Below are 15650 nucleotides of genomic sequence, written 5' to 3'. Positions count from 1 at the left end.
ACGAGATAAAGGAGAGCACATTTGGTGAAGTGGAAGGAAAAGGTCACAAGTGGGCCTGAAACTAATGATTATTTCTGTAACCGATTAGATATTTCTGATGACTAATCAATCAGACAAAATATTGGCACATTCCGTAGATTTTTCACTCAACCATGTAAGTCTTTCTCTTATACAATATTAAAAATGCAGGAAAGATGCAAATGAACAATTGAATTGTTTTCTTTAAAGGAAAACATTATTACTTAAAATGCAAAAGCAGTATTAATTAGTGAAACCAGTAAAAAAAAATTACTGATTGCATCAACATATTAAAAGTTCAGCCCTTTCTGCTAGACTTGATGTCAATACAGTTTAGGGCTAATTTGTTGGTTATGTTTGGGATTAACTAATGAATAATTGGACAGGGAAAGGTTACGTTCCTTTTGCTATCTGATTATGCATTGGATAGTAGAAGGTCTTTTTGTTTGTTTGTCTTTGAACCAGGTGAAGGTAAAATTGTCCCAGTTGATAGGTACTGGACAGAACACAGGCAAAGATTTTTTTTTTTTAACTCAAATGCAAAATGCTAACATTTTTTGTACAGTTTTGACTTAATTACTCCCCTGACTGTGTTTTTTTCAGTGTAATGGGAATTTTTTGAGTCTGTATTCTCCAGTTAATCAATTACTAAATTTGTCAACAATTATTTCCATAATCTATTACTTACTGTTGTCCTAGTGACAAGATTAAAATTTCATATTTCAATAAAAATTTAATCATATTCAGCAGCAATTGTAGCTAAGGGTTTTGGAGCCTCTATCTCTGACCAAGCTCATATTGGAACATCAACTTTCAAATCTTGCCAGAAATTCTCATTTGGATTTAGGTCTGGACATTAATGGGTCTGAATGGCCTAGTCAAAGTGAACTCATTAATGTAAAGGTGAACCATGGCTCCACTTTCAAGTTCTTCACATTTTCTCTCAAATTTTCTTCTAGGATTGTTCTGTGTTTAATTTATATTCCACTTGATTCTGATCAATGTCTTCTTCCCCTGCTGAAGAAACTTATCCACCCAGCATGATGCTGCCACTACCATGTTTCACTAAGTTCTAATTAGGGGCATCAAAGTAAAGACTTCCGAACCAAGTTCATGCTTTGTTTCCATTTAAAAAAGAAAAGTCAGGTTTTCAGATCAGATAGCATTACAATATTCGGCTTGCAAAATCAGACAGAATCTCCACGTTTGATTTGTGCAAAAAAAAAAAAAAAATGACACCATGAAACCTGCACTACCTAATTCAATATGTTTCAATCATTCATCTTAAAAGACCGTAAAGTCTATTACATACAACTGGGGTGTTTTGGTTGCAAAAACCTAATGAAACACAGTGCTAACAATAAAAGTCAGAAATGACCTTCGTGAGATTTGAAACCACATAAACCACAATCTGCATGAAAAAAGAGCAAGGCGATATCTCCCTTCTGTCTAGCTGTCACACTGATAAAGTTGCAACTGCATGACAAAACGAGGGTCTGAATGTGATGATTCAACCATGAATTTGCTGTAATTGAATTTAGGGCAGCCATTCCCGATCAACATCTTTTCACATATTGAAGTTTTCAAACTGCTCCATGATCCTGTTGTCAGGCTTAACACTGAACAGGAGGAATATATATATAAATCACGTTTGTACAATACTGCAGAGATAGAGAGCTAGTTCAGAGGTTTTCAAAGTGTGGGAGAGCTTCCCGGTTTAAAGCATTTATAATTATTTTGTGTTGGCAAGCATTCTTTTAATTTCTTACACTGTCAGACAAAAAAAAAAAAAAAAGAAGCTGGTCAGAGCTGATGACAAGATGATGGTGTAAAATACAGGTTAATCCTGAAGGAAAGAACTGTTAGAGGTTGCAAAACCTCAGAAAAGGGTTCTGCACCTACAGTTCTCGTGGGCAGGTGTCCAATCTGAGGAGATGGTTTAGATCAAAGCATATTAATGTCTTAGATCAATTAAAGTCCAGCCTTGAATCCTGTTAGGAATCTTTGACATGACAAGTTTTAATGAAAGTACAAAGACAAATATGTTCGTCCTTCCTAGAGCCAGATGCATAGCATTAGTCCTGCGTCTCTTATGGAGGCCTTATATTCTGAGTGGAGGTGTTCACATATAAAAAGTAGCCCCAAACCCCCAGAGAACATATGAAAGACTCAGTACTCGGGCAGAATAATGTTAATTAGAAAGGACATCAAACAACGTCAAAAAGCCAAAGTGTTGAAAAGAAGAGGAGCCGTCTGTGATAGCCCCCTCCTGGGGAGGTGCCTAACGATACCTCCACCTTTAAACTTCTCCTAAATGAAACATGCAGATGGAGAAAATACATCTTCAGTAGAGGCTCCTGTGGTGGTACTCCACAGTGCTGAAAGTCCCAGAGATGCTGTCTCTTTTCTCATTTTTTTCTGAGCCATTAAGCCCTCGTCAGAAGACGTTTTGACACAGCAGAGCTGGAGAAGTACAGGAGCAAATAATAAAAAAACAAACAAACAAACAAAAAAAAACGGCTGGGTTCCTCTCCCTGGCTCCAGTTTCAGGTCCTCATATCTCTCGCATTCACTGTGATGTGTCAAAACGTCACAATGGAAACTCAAACCAGGGGGTTTTATTACTGCGGCTTGCTGTACGTTGTCATTTAGGGGAGCTTGATGAGCCAGAAGCCCAGGAGCGCCTCATTATAAAACAACATGTCAAGTTGAAAAGGTGCAGCAGAAGACGGGACGGTTTCCGACTTGGTCTGACAAATTTCTGCTGCACATAAATCCAACGCTCTTTGTAACAGTAAATATTATGAACTTTTTCTTTCATTTCTCAAAGGCCATTTTGCATTGAACCAACATAACACCACTGGCTACGGTTGCTGGGAGCTGAGACATAACTACAGAACACCGACTGCTCCCCGGAGCATTTCCCAATTGGATCATCTTTTAACACAGCACAGCACAAACAGCCTGCTTGGGTGACACTTGAACAAAGAAGAGCCTCTCTGGGACTGTTAGGAGGTGCTGCAAATTGTGTGTCCTAGGTGATTCTATCAATAGCAGACTGCATTAAAAGCAGACGTGAACGCATTCAGAGCAGACTGACAACACATTCATAATCAGGTTTATTCACACTAATAATGCCTGTGTTGGTTTGGGAGGACAGAACTGAGCAGAAATGGATCTTGATCTACCATGACTTGGGGTAAGCGGCAGAGTTAATATTTTACTGATCTGTTGGTTTCTAAAAATTGTGATTCTATGAAAAACATCACTAGACTTTGGCAAGAGCACAAACTTATCTGAAACAGTAATCTGTCAGATTAAATTCAGATAAGAAAATCATGTAAGAGTTTGACTAGTGTAAAAGTGGAAATAATCTGCAGTTTTCTGGCCGATCGACGATTACGATGTTTAAAAAGTTTGACCTGCCGATTCCGATTTTAGCCAATGCCACCTTCTTTTTACTTAAATGTTGCTAAATATAGCAAGAAAGTTGCTGCGTTGGCAACAGTGGGGTGACCATTGTTTACTGCAAACGTGCAGACATGATCTGGTGGGCCAGTCTATTACTCAAGCCTCTCTTTCCTGGGAGAGCAGAAGAGGCCAGCAGCTGATTTTTAGAACTTTGCTGAGGTACAAAAGCTTGGGGGAAAAGATTGGCTTCACATATCGACCGATCATCGATCTCCCAAATTTAAGGAAATCGACACTGATAAATTTGTGCAGCCAAAGTAAAAAGTAATTGATCAAAATCACATGGAGGAAATTGGACTTTAAAGCCAAAAATAAGAACTGGTCAAGAAAAGCCTAATCAGTACATCCCAAGTTTCCAATACTAAGGTATTGTATTGCTTTTAAATATTACATTTCAAAGCCAGAAAAATAAACATTCATAACTTCTTTCCTCTGTTTCTATCATGTCTTATTTTTTTTTATTTTTTTTTTAGTAAAACCACAGCATATATTCATATTAACACAAACAAGAACTAAATGTAAAATATGTCTTCACTGAAACCAAAATCTGTGTGAACAAACCTGACAAATATTCTGATACAATAAAAGTTTCCATCAAAGATGTCAGAGGAACTGAACAGGTAACATGAGTTTTGGGTGACTATATAAAGGAGCAGGGTAACACAGCTCCCCACTTACTGCTGCACACTGCTGGTCAGCTGCCCGAAAGTACAATTATACACTTTCCCCTTACACACAAGGGGAAAGTGTCCTTGTCCTTATTTAAGTTTGCAAACCTTAATAATCAATATGACATATTTTGTAGAAGTAGTTGGGATACTTTTTGGTTGTAGGTTAGGCAATTTGTTTTTATATACTTTTGTGTAAATGATGGTGTTGATTGTTATTTGCTTCTGAATGTTATTGAAACATCAGAAAACATATCAGATGTAATGTTTGTTGCTGAGCTGACAGCTGATCCTGTGACATAGATGCCAAAATCATTTGCACATAGGTCAGGTAGTTGAACTCGAATACAAGCGGTCACTCATGCTCCATATAACACTTAGTTGTAAACGGGGCCTTTTACAAACTTGGTTGTGTAGTTGGAGCGCCGATTTAGACTGCAGAGTCAAAATTATCTGCTTGTGTCTGTGCAGTCTCTCTCCCTATCTTTGACGTTAAAGTTTCACAACTGGTCTATAAAGTGTTCATTCATTCATTGACACCTTTGGTAAAAATGGCAAAAAAGCCTTTGGAACAGCTCATCTTTGATTGCAACACCAGAACCTGACATGGCATATTTTAAATCAAAACTATAACGACCCTTCCTTTCAGCTCAGCCCACTGCTTTTCTACGATATGTAGGATCAAAATCACACTGAGCAGGCCGTGTGTTTGGTGAATCACTGATCTGGCTGTATGCTTTGAATCATTATCTTGCTGAAAAAACCCAATAGCAACCAATTTTCAGTTTTCTGGCAGAGACCACCAGATACATAATTTGAAATGTTTTGGTATTTCCAACATTTTGTGATGCTGCTGTCCGCACAGCAACTGACAGATAAACATTTCACTTCCTCAAACCTAACAGTAGACATAAATCCATCCTTTGTGCCAAGCCAAACCCACCTGCAGTGTTTGGAAAAAGAAAAAATGAATCTTAGTCACATCTAACCAAAACCATTGGTCCTAGTTAAAGTTCCAGGGAATTAAGGAAACTCAACATGTTCAGATTAGTGACAGCAATAAAGAAAACTTGTTTTCTTGCTTTCTGAACTGTAGTTATATTATGGGTACCTGTGGAAACCAGGGCCTTTGTGTCCTATTAATATCAAAGAAGACAGAAGAACATTAATCTGAATTTCCTCGAGATCAACCTAAACAATCCTGACTTTTTTGTTTGAGAAAGTATTTTAGTTAAATTTAAAATATACTTGTGATTTTTTTAAAAGTATTTTATGGAATCCAAGACACTCAAATTTAAGGTGGATACTACCTAAAAAAGAGGAATTTATATGAAGACTTTTTGCACTTCCAGAAACACTGGTTATTTCTACAGTAAGCTACACAGACATGTGTTTGATACACAGATACACAGCAGGAACGCACAGAGCAATGGCAGCTCACACACACACACGGTGCCCAAGGGACAGGTACTTATCAACTGTGTTCCCTTGATCTCTTTCCTCATGTGATACAATCTGCCTCTCTCTCAAATGTTAAACTGTGCTTCTTGCTCAGGAAGCAGTGAGGAAATATCACTCATTTTTTGGCACAGGATATCACAGACCTCGTCATGCCGACGTCAAAAAGTCAGTTTGTACCTGATACAACGCAAGCTCAGCACAATTCTCACATGTAATGGGCTCAGATCTGTCACATTTCTATATGCATATTGTCTACCTTTAGAAAATTGCATTCACCTAAAAACAGTCTCTGACTTATCTAAACACGAACCCTCTCAGTACTTTCCCTATTAAATCACACTTCAGCTTTTTGCCTTCCCACTTTCTTCTCCTTCAGTCACCCTCTCGCTTCCTCCTCTTCTTCCCTCTAATATCTGGATTACTTCCCATATGGGACCAGCTTCTCCCTCTAGACTGTAACCAATGGGTCCCCATGGTCAGGATCATCACCTTGTCTGCATGTGAGAGTGGGGCATTTTGTCTTCCCTGAAACAGGAACAAAAAGCTCAGAGACAGAGTGCAGGTCTGTTTGTTAGTAGTTATCAAGGGAGTTTACATAAGGCAGCTCATGTCATGAAAGATGTGACCGCTTTCGAGAGTTAAGTGGTGCGATCACAGAGAGGAAAGGTGAAGATGTTTGTATCATCTGACAAAATGTATTCCACAAAAACACGTTTTTACGTTCGACGCATTAAGAGAAAACAGAACATGCAGAAACCTGTATATGATATATCTGATAAACATGATGAGCCTCTGACATAAACAGCTAAGCGAGATCTGTGTCTATAAAAATCTCCAATTGTTCCTTTCAACAAAAGGCGATCAATTAGTGGCCTCTCTAATGCGGAATAAAAATTAAGCCACTATTGTGGGAAAAAGTTGAACTTTATCCCTTAGTTTCATACTCTCATGCACACCATTGGAAATGTGGTGAATAATTTAACTGCTGAGTAAAGCTGCTAACAAGAAAGAAAAAAAATCGCAGGATCTACTGAAGGACTGACTAACAATCAAGTCCAACCTAAAAGTTGCAAATTGTGTGTTCACACATGCAAAAATGTAATGTATTCTTTTGAGGAGTGACAATGAACAGGAGTGTCTCAATAAATTATAGTGTAATTTAAATGTTAATTTTATTTCACAACCTCACTTCAAAAAGTGAAACTAATATCATATAGGTTCATTCTAACCACCGTTGCTAATTCTGAGAATTATACCTCACAGCTAATGAAATATTAACTTTTTTCCATACTCAGTATAGCATATAGTTGAAACAAAAGTTTATTTAAAAAACAAAAAAACAAAAACAAACGTGGGCCGGCCGAAAAGAATGTGTTTGCGCCGCACAATAGATGAATTCACTCCTCGGTTCCCCTTTGCATAAATAACAACATCATTGAAACTGGCATGGAGGCGATCAGTCTGCGGCTCTGCTGAGGTGTTCAATGTCTGTTTGCTCAAGTATCGGCCTTAAGCTCCTCTTGACGAGCTCCACAGGGTTTAGATCAGGTGGTCAATAAAGCTCTGTGATACCGTATCCACTGGAGCAGATATCTGTACTTTTGGCAGCGTGGCCATGTGTCAAGTCCTACTGGAAAATGAAATCAGCATTCACATAAAGTTTGTCAGTAGATGGAAGCAAGAAGTGGTCTACAGTAAAGTAAGCTCTTGCTGTCCTGACTTCATATGATAAAACTTGGTGCACCAAAGCCAGCAGATGACAGTGCTCCCCAAATCATCACTGATTGTGGGAACTTCCCGTTGGACCTAAAGCAACATGGATTCGGTTTCATTCGGTTTCTTCTAAGTGGATTTGATGAAGACATGCAACAACGCTTATTTTAATTTAAAAACGAGAAGGCTTTCGACCATCTTTTTTCCTCCACAGCAAAATAAATACTTAAACAAATCCCAACAGTTGTATCTGGTTCAGGAGTGGCTTAACACAAGCAAAGCAACAGTAACATTCCAGTTACGGTGTGTTGGATCTTGAAGGACCGACTTCAAGTGATTCTGTGATTTGTGATTCTGTCCAAAATGTTTCAAAGGCTGCGGCCATCACAGTTGCTGTTGCCAAACTTTTTTTTTCTTCCACTCAATTTTCTCTTTGCAGTACTCTGTGAGAAACTAGTTTCCATACCCATGGTCTTTTGTGGCTTTCTGTCATTGAGGACATTAACGCTCTATTTTCAATTCAGCATTATTTTCCGTGATTATGTAGAAAGTTACATTTGTGTCAAAAATCTTTCAATTTCATGAAACACTAAATTCGTAGTTTTTATTAGCTCAAACAACTGAAATACATCACTCCGTGTACCTAAGACTGTGGGAGTTTTGCGTTTTGAATTGATTCACTGATGCAAATTAACTTTTCAGTGATATTCTAAATTATTAAGATTCACATGTAAGACGCGAGAAACTTGTAATCTTCCCTCGCCCCCCCCCAGGACCAGCGATCCCCTCTCTTACCTTCCAGTGTCACCTCCTTTCCTGCTCGTTTCAGCGCCTGCACAGCCTCGTCGTGCGTCGCGTCCCGTAGGTTCATTCCGTTCACGGAGAGGACGGCGTCTCCTACATACAGAGAATGGGTCTGGTCCGCTGCAAGCCCCTTGAATATCTTGCTGATGAGTATGGGCATTTTGTTCTCCTTCCCTCCTTTAATGCTTATCCCGAGTCCTCCGATGTCCTGCTTGGTCACCTTGACGCACCGCTTTCTGTTGGCGATCGCTTCGGGCACTCGCTCCGGGAGGTCCGTGAATGCGGTGCGCACGGCTTGGGGGCCGTTGTTGGAGTTGGCGTTGCTGTTGTCCAGGTAAGACCCGTTGGTAACCCCGTTGGAGCTGACGCCGTCGTTGACGCCGCAGTCCTCGCAGCTCAACGTGAGCGCCTCCTCGCTCAAGTTGGCCAAAACTTTGTGCCAGTTCTCCCGCACCAAAACCTCCACGAATCCACTTTTATGTGCCCTGGAGCCACTCGAGACTCCTACTCCCGCTGCTACCACCGCCATCTTTGGAGCATTTCTGTGAGAAAAAAAAAAAAAAAAGAAAAGAAAAAGAAAAAAGAAAGAAAAATCACATGTGAATAAGTTCCCAGCGCGTCCTCTCACACTCCCTCACTCAACTGTCTCACACACAGAAAGTCGAGTTCAGGCTGGACTTTGGTCCCTGTGAAGTTTTCCGCGGGACTTGACGCGCACGCCGCGCATCCAGCCAGAGCCCCACTCCGCTCGGGCTGCCCTCCGCTCCGCCTGCCCGGAGATCCTAAAGCTGTAGGGTGGAGTTTCTCCGGCGCTCTGCCGTCAAACGCATTTCTAAACATAAGAAACTGATCGCACTGAACTGATACGCACCCAGTTACCAAGCAGTGCAAGTGTAAGTGCAAAGAATGTGTCAGCCTCTTGCTGAAAAGCAAATGGTGATAGACTACACCGTAACACAATAAACTAAATGAATCAAAATCAAATATGTTTGGACGTTTTGTGCGTAATGTGGGCACATTAAACTCACGTACGAAAATAATATTTTTTTAGCTGTATTATTTACAACAATAACAACAACCTTGTTCTCTACTATCCAACTTTTGAGTGAGACACATCAAAAAATCGCTTAAAAGAAAACTGAGTGTGGAACAGCAGATTTAAATTTTCACGAGTCAAAACAGACAAAAATGTGCGCTACATTTAATCAAGCAGTTCAAATGTGTAAAAGTTGTCAGTTTCTTAATATTTATAACATAGGGCCGATTCCCCTATCAATAAGTGACTACATATATCATATTTGTGGTCCTTGAGGCTGCAGAAAGCATGTGAACCTTGTCGGTCTAAGGTCTTATCATTTACAAAAAGGCTTAGAGCAAAAAGGCCCAGAGAGAACGAGGATGCAAACAAATACAGCGAGACTCTGGTTAGTTTTACAGAGAGGAAAACGAAAGTGCTTCCTCTATAATTGCTGCAGTCACTTCCTTATGAATACGAAATATTAAATTTTACTTCAAAATTTTCAAAATCAAGGTGTCAACCAGAAGCTTGCATCCACCTTTGTAAAGTATTTTTTTTTAAGTAGTCGATGAAAGGTTTGCGTTGTCACACAAATGTTAAAACGATGTGACAGCGACATCTACTGGCGAGTCTACAATTAATAGCCTTTGGCGATTAATATATGTGCAGTGACACACGTTGCAACCACAAACTTAATTTAGAAGAATAATGAATGAGATGAGGTAAAATTATGTGTAGTTTTCAAATGTTGTCAATAATCAATCTAAGGCATTAGTATTCAACCGTTTTTAATAATATCCCATAATCTCAGGCTCCGTCAGAGTTCCGCCATCTTCTCACTCTGGCTGCCCTCCCTGTTCAACCTAAAGTAACACGGATCCACAGCATGATACTGCTGACACCATGCTTCTCGTTGAGAATGTTGTGTTGAGGAGAGAGTACTACTGTTTTTCTGCCCCACCTATTGTTTGGAACGTAGGTTAAATAAAGGTCCAAATTTTGCTCAATCTGAACAGAGCACCTTTTTGCACATGTTTCCTTTGCCCCTTACATTTCTTGTGATAAATTTTAATGAAGACATCAACTAATTTTCTTTTAACTGTAGCTTTATTCTTGAAGCCCTTGTGGAAAGATGACATTTGTATCATGTGATTTGTAGACAACTTCAAAGATGCTTACAATAAGAAAAAATAATAAATGAAAGTACATGAAAAGAAGGGATACCACATTCATTTTATTTTATTTTTTTTTAGGTTTCAGCAATTTTACATCCCCTTTCTGAGATCTGGATTGGCTCGTTAAATCTGAACTGTGCCAAAAGTATGAATTAATTAAGATAGAAAATAATATTACAAACTTTTTTGGTTTAATGAGGTTTGCAAGAGCTGTAGTTGATTTTGTTTTACTTTCAAGTGGAAATGAGCAATGAGATAATAGCGAATTCTTTGTTGTGGTAATTACCTAAAAAAAAAACAATAAAGAAATAAAGTGGAGTCCTATAAAAGGTGAGTGTAATTAAAAATTGGCAATGAGAGTTGCTTTAATCCTTAGCAAGCTCAGCATTTGGAGCTCAGCGTTTGTTTTCGTAGCAGCAGGAAGCAGGTGCAGAGATGAGGTGTGGTCATACAAAAACACATGGAGGCAGGATTTCTGGTTGGGAAAACTGGCTCGCTGGGACGATTAAAAGTGAGGAACACGTCTGAATAGAAATGAAACGTATGTGTGAGAAGGACGGCTTAAAGTTTCCTCTCTTGTTTTCGATTTTCTTTAGAGATTTGATAAAAAAAAAAATAAATAAACATTTTGTTTCAACTTCCTCTATCCACATTATTTCCTCTTTCTCTCTTCGTCCTTCCCACAGCGACTCTTTTTTTCCATCTGCCTTCACTTATCTGTTGGTTTCTGATTCTTTCAGTTTTGATGAGATACATTTGTTTTAGTTTTATCAATAGAAAACGACAACAACCTGGAGCATCTCAAGTAAAATTAATAGAAATATACCCTTTTCTTTAAAACTGATTCAACTTTAACGATCACCAGTTTATCTGCTTGCTTCATATCCAGTTTTATTTCATGCTGTTGCTTGTTATACAGCTGTTACTAATCCATTCTTATAGTGGATGAGTAAAGTGTGTCAACATGGGAGGAGCACATTTGCATCATTTACAGAAAAGGGAAACTAAAAGTGGCCAACATTCTTGCCACTGGCAAACACCAGTCAGTTTATACTCAGAGACAGAGGATCTCAGCTTCACCTCAGGAGCAGGTTAAGTTTGTCTTTTTTTGTCTTTTTTTTAAATTTTGCATTCTTTGTTTATGATTTAGTCAGAGGTATGTAAAAACAGCATTTAGTTGCATGCAATAAGCAAGTTAAATCCACAAGGTAATACTTCCATTGCAAACTAAAAAGTGTGCCACTTTGGGTTTGTTTACAGAATGTGTTTCCTGCATAGCGCACCTTTGGTTTTAACACAGTTTGAGGGCATATCGAGCAAATTAAAGTGAAATCTGAGGAGATGTGCTGTTGCAAACATCCACTTTAGTTTGGAACAGATTTGTCAGTGTATTTGCATGTTAGAGAAGCAGAACTCTGGAGAAATTGGGTCACTTTTGTTGAGAACTGGTGCTGCACAGAGTCGTGAAGTAGAGTGTGTTGATCTACTATTTGTTATTGTACTTATCCGAAGATAATCTAAAACATATTGCTACTTCCGTGAACTGCATTCCTCCAAGTTCTGCAGTTAATCCGTCCTACTTTTGGGTTTCCGTCAACACCAAATACCTCTTCTCGCCAGTAGGTGGCAGCAAGAGGTCATCATTAACATGTCTGTTACAGATATGTTTGAACTATTATGCTTACTTTAGAAGAATTGAATGATCAGATGATGTTCTCTGTGCAGTTCTTTTTTAATATATATATTTTTTAGTTTAAAAAGAAATTTTATCTGAACATCTCATAAATATTTATACACATAATTTTAAAGACTTATTTTTTCATTTAAGCTGTGTAAAATGGACCTCAATAAAACAGATGCTATTATGCAAAAATATTCATACCACATGAGCTTTATCACATTTTTCATGCAGTCAGAAACTTCAATGCACTTTATTTTGAAATTACACGAATGACCAACAAAAAGATGTTGGCCTGAACTAAGAGATTTTTTCGCTTAAGTTGAGGAACTGTGCAGCTCCATCAGCCTAAAACCTGTTTTAAAAGTCTTCAAAAGGATTTTTTTCAGTAGTGTTTCTAACAGACCTTTGAAACCACAGAACAAATGTAACTATGCGATGATAAAATAAGAAAAACCAGTTGGATATATATTACACAAAAAAGGGACTTTTATACACAGATGTTTTTAATTAGGGGTATCAAGGTAGAGCTGGCTGAACTTTTCTGATTTTTATCAGTAAAGCAATTCAAAACCATGTACCATTTTCCTCTCACTTCTAAAACATCTGCTACATTGTGTTGATCTACTACAAAATAATATCACAATAACATAATAATAGTACTAAAATCCCAGAAAAAATGCATTATTGTTTGTGGCCATAACATAACACAATTTGAAAAGGTCGAAGGTATTAATATTTTTTATGACAAGTTGTAGTTTATGTGATCATCAATGTTGCCTCGGTGGTCTAAACTGTGAAAAATCTGTCCTTTAGATATGGCCACATCCAGTGATTTCCTGTCTGAGGACCAGTTCCAGTGCTCCATCTGTCTGGACATTTTCACTGATCCTGNAAAAATCTGTCCTTTAGATATGGCCACATCCAGTGATTTCCTGTCTGAGGACCAGTTCCAGTGCTCCATCTGTCTGGACATTTTCACTGATCCTGTATCTACGCCGTGTGGACACACCTTCTGTAAGGCCTGTCTGACCAGGCACTGGGCAGGCAAGCAGGAATGCCAGTGTCCACTGTGCAACAACAAGTTCGACAAAGACCTCAAACTGTCTGTCAACACCACATTCAGGGAAGTTGTGGACAACTTCAAGAAACACCATCCAACATCTGACGCTACTTCCTTGTTAAAACCCTGGGAGGTGTCATGTGACGTTTGCCCGGCGAACAAGCTCAGAGCCTCAAGAACCTGCTTGGTGTGCTTAGCCTCTTTTTGTGAAACACATTTAGAGCCTCACCTGAGAGTGGCTGCCCTACGAAGACACAAACTCTCAAATCCTGTTCCCGACCTGGAGGAGAAAATATGCAGGGAACACAACCGGATTTTGGAGTTCTTCTGCTTGAATGATCAGATGCGCCTCTGCGCCTTGTGCACAGAGCATAGCGATCATGACACAATCAGCTTGAATGAGGCATATTTAGACCAAAGATCTCACATCTGGAGGAGGAAAGAGAATATTAGACAAACGAAAAACAAAAGGAATGGAAAGGCACAAAGTAAAAAGAAAGGCAAAAGTGGGCAAGCAGAGATCGTGAAGGCTAGCCGCAGAAATATCCCAAGCCACTTTAACCCATTTAACTCTCAAAATAAAGATTTCTCCATGGTAAAAGAGATGCATGGGTTTGAAGTCGGTGGGATGGCTGGGTGGGATCTAGTAGCAATTAGAGAGTCAGATTTTGTAAGGATGCAGTTTTTACCAAACTGGGATCGTCATTGCATATTGAGATTTAAAATTCAGAGGAACACTCAAAGACTGATGATGTTGATAGATTACAGCAATGGACTGGTGCTCTTATTTGATCCAGACAATAAAATCTTGCTTCATCAATTTACCGGCTGTGGAATCCATGAAAAGGTCTTCCCGTTCTTTATCCGCACCCAGCCTGACTTTGTAACAGCATTGCAAAGTTTAAGAAGAAGAGTTGAGAGCATTTCAGGTCATTTAGAGATTTCAGACTGGTGTCTTCGATTTTTTATTATAACACTGGTATCTATTTGGATTTTACATTCCCTTCTGATAGGGCCAGATTGAAACGGATGTTCTCTGTCATCAGGTTATTTACTTAAGCCACCAATAAGAAACAAACCATATGTTAGATTTACATTGTTAACTTGGTTACTTTTTTAATATCTTTTGTTTAGGTTGAATTTTTGAACGCTTTTAAATTTCCGATTTTTTGTACTTTTGAGAGCTGATGTTTGATATTGATTGTAAAATCAATGGAAAGTGATAATTATCCAACTTTCCAACATACACAAATGCAGTCAATAAATTCGAATGTGTCTTCCTTTTGGACTTGTTTTGTCAGATTACATTTTGGAGAACGACAACCTTTTTCTTATAAGCCCACATTGGCGCATTAGACATGTTTTTACCGGGTCTGATGTCATATTCTGATCTTCAACATTGTGTTGTCATTAACTGCAGGAGAAAACATTCAGATAATGGGGTCAAAATGTGACACAACATGATCCAGATGTTTTTGCTGATGCCTTTATGGCCACAGTGTACCCATCTTCTGATAGATGGAAGATGATCCCAAAGCTCATCATCTCATAAATCAAGTTATTTAAGATGGCAGTGAGTTCACTGTGCTCCAGTAGCCAGTCACCAGCTCTCAGTCCAGCAGAGAAGCTTTGGGATGGAAAGGAAGATTTGCATCATGGACCTGCATCTGACAAATTTACTGTCATAACATGGACCAAGGACTATTTCCAACATCTTATTGAATCACTGCTGTGAAGAATTAATCAACAAATTAATGACTGGAGTAATGACTTTGTGTTGAAGAAGTCCAGTATGAAACAACCAAAACTACTGCAGTATAAAAAAACAAAGAGGGAATACTGACCATCCTGGTCAAAGGTGCAGTATGTAAGTTCATAAAAAATATATGTTTCTTCCATATTTGTTGAAACTGTTACCATGATGACCAGTATGTTATGAGACAGATAATCTGTGAAAAAAATAAATCTCCTCCACCTCCTCTCCTACCTTCTATTGTAATCTGAAGAAATCCACAGCTCTCGACCAAAACGGTCAATCAGAGCCAGGAGGAGAGTCTTAACATTGTCAGTCAACCTCATGTACTCACTGCCAAATGCGCTAATGGTGGAGAAGCAACTTACGTCACAGGAAAACCATTTATTTGCCTGCGTTCATGACAGGCTTTTCTAGCTGCAGCGTAGCAGAAAGCAAAGGGGGAAAGATCAGAGGGATAAGCTGAGAGAGCCGACTGACAGAGATAAGACCTTTCTTCTTACTCTGATTGATTGTTTCTACATAGAACTGGAAGCGCTGGGAAAAGGCAGAGGAGCTCGATTTTTTCAGATTATCTGTCTCATACCATACTGTGACGACATAGTGACAGTTTCAACAAATATGTATAAAATTCATTTTTTATAGAAGCTACATACTGCAGATTTAAGGCTTGATCAAAATATAACCGAGGTTGTATGAGTTCAGCTGGGATTTTCTATCTATTCTCTCATAGATTTGGTTTCACAACAGCAGTTACATGATTATCATGATTTATAGCATTTCTACTGAATACTCAAGAATCATGGTGAACAAACATATCCAATAGCT

The 15650-nt window shown here is 38.8% G+C and overlaps 2 protein-coding genes across 3 annotated transcripts in view; one reads left to right on the top strand and one right to left on the bottom strand.

The window, feature by feature from the left end:
* Positions 1-9085, bottom strand: part of sntb1 (syntrophin, basic 1) — a 40970-nt gene extending 31885 nt beyond the window's left edge. The window contains exons 1-2 of one of the 2 annotated variants that reach the window (XM_007571063.2): positions 8791-9085; positions 8127-8677 (exon numbers count right to left, since the gene is read on the bottom strand). In XM_007571063.2, coding sequence (XP_007571125.2) covers positions 8127-8677; positions 8791-8975 — 736 coding nt within the window. In that variant the 5' untranslated portion in view covers positions 8976-9085. Of the gene's footprint in view, positions 1-8126; positions 8678-8786 lie in introns of both variants that reach the window. The other variant, XM_007571062.2, reaches the window with a different exon arrangement.
* Positions 9086-11277: 2192 nt separating this feature from the next.
* LOC103151169 (E3 ubiquitin/ISG15 ligase TRIM25-like) lies at positions 11278-14351 on the top strand. The gene is made up of 3 exons (XM_007571064.2): positions 11278-11419; positions 12823-12884; positions 12981-14351. Exons 1-3 carry the CDS (start codon positions 11293-11295, stop codon positions 14091-14093), a joined length of 1302 nt encoding a protein of 433 aa, XP_007571126.2. The 5' UTR covers positions 11278-11292; the 3' UTR covers positions 14094-14351.
* Positions 14352-15650: the final 1299 nt, after the last annotated feature.

The sequence above is a fragment of the Poecilia formosa genome, unplaced genomic scaffold (genome assembly GCF_000485575.1).
Source record: "Poecilia formosa unplaced genomic scaffold, Poecilia_formosa-5.1.2 Scaffold273, whole genome shotgun sequence".
In the NCBI taxonomy this organism is placed as follows: Eukaryota; Metazoa; Chordata; class Actinopteri; order Cyprinodontiformes; family Poeciliidae; genus Poecilia; species Poecilia formosa.
The sequence above is the reverse complement of the archived record's forward strand: the minus strand, read 5'-3'. Positions and strand labels throughout refer to the sequence as shown.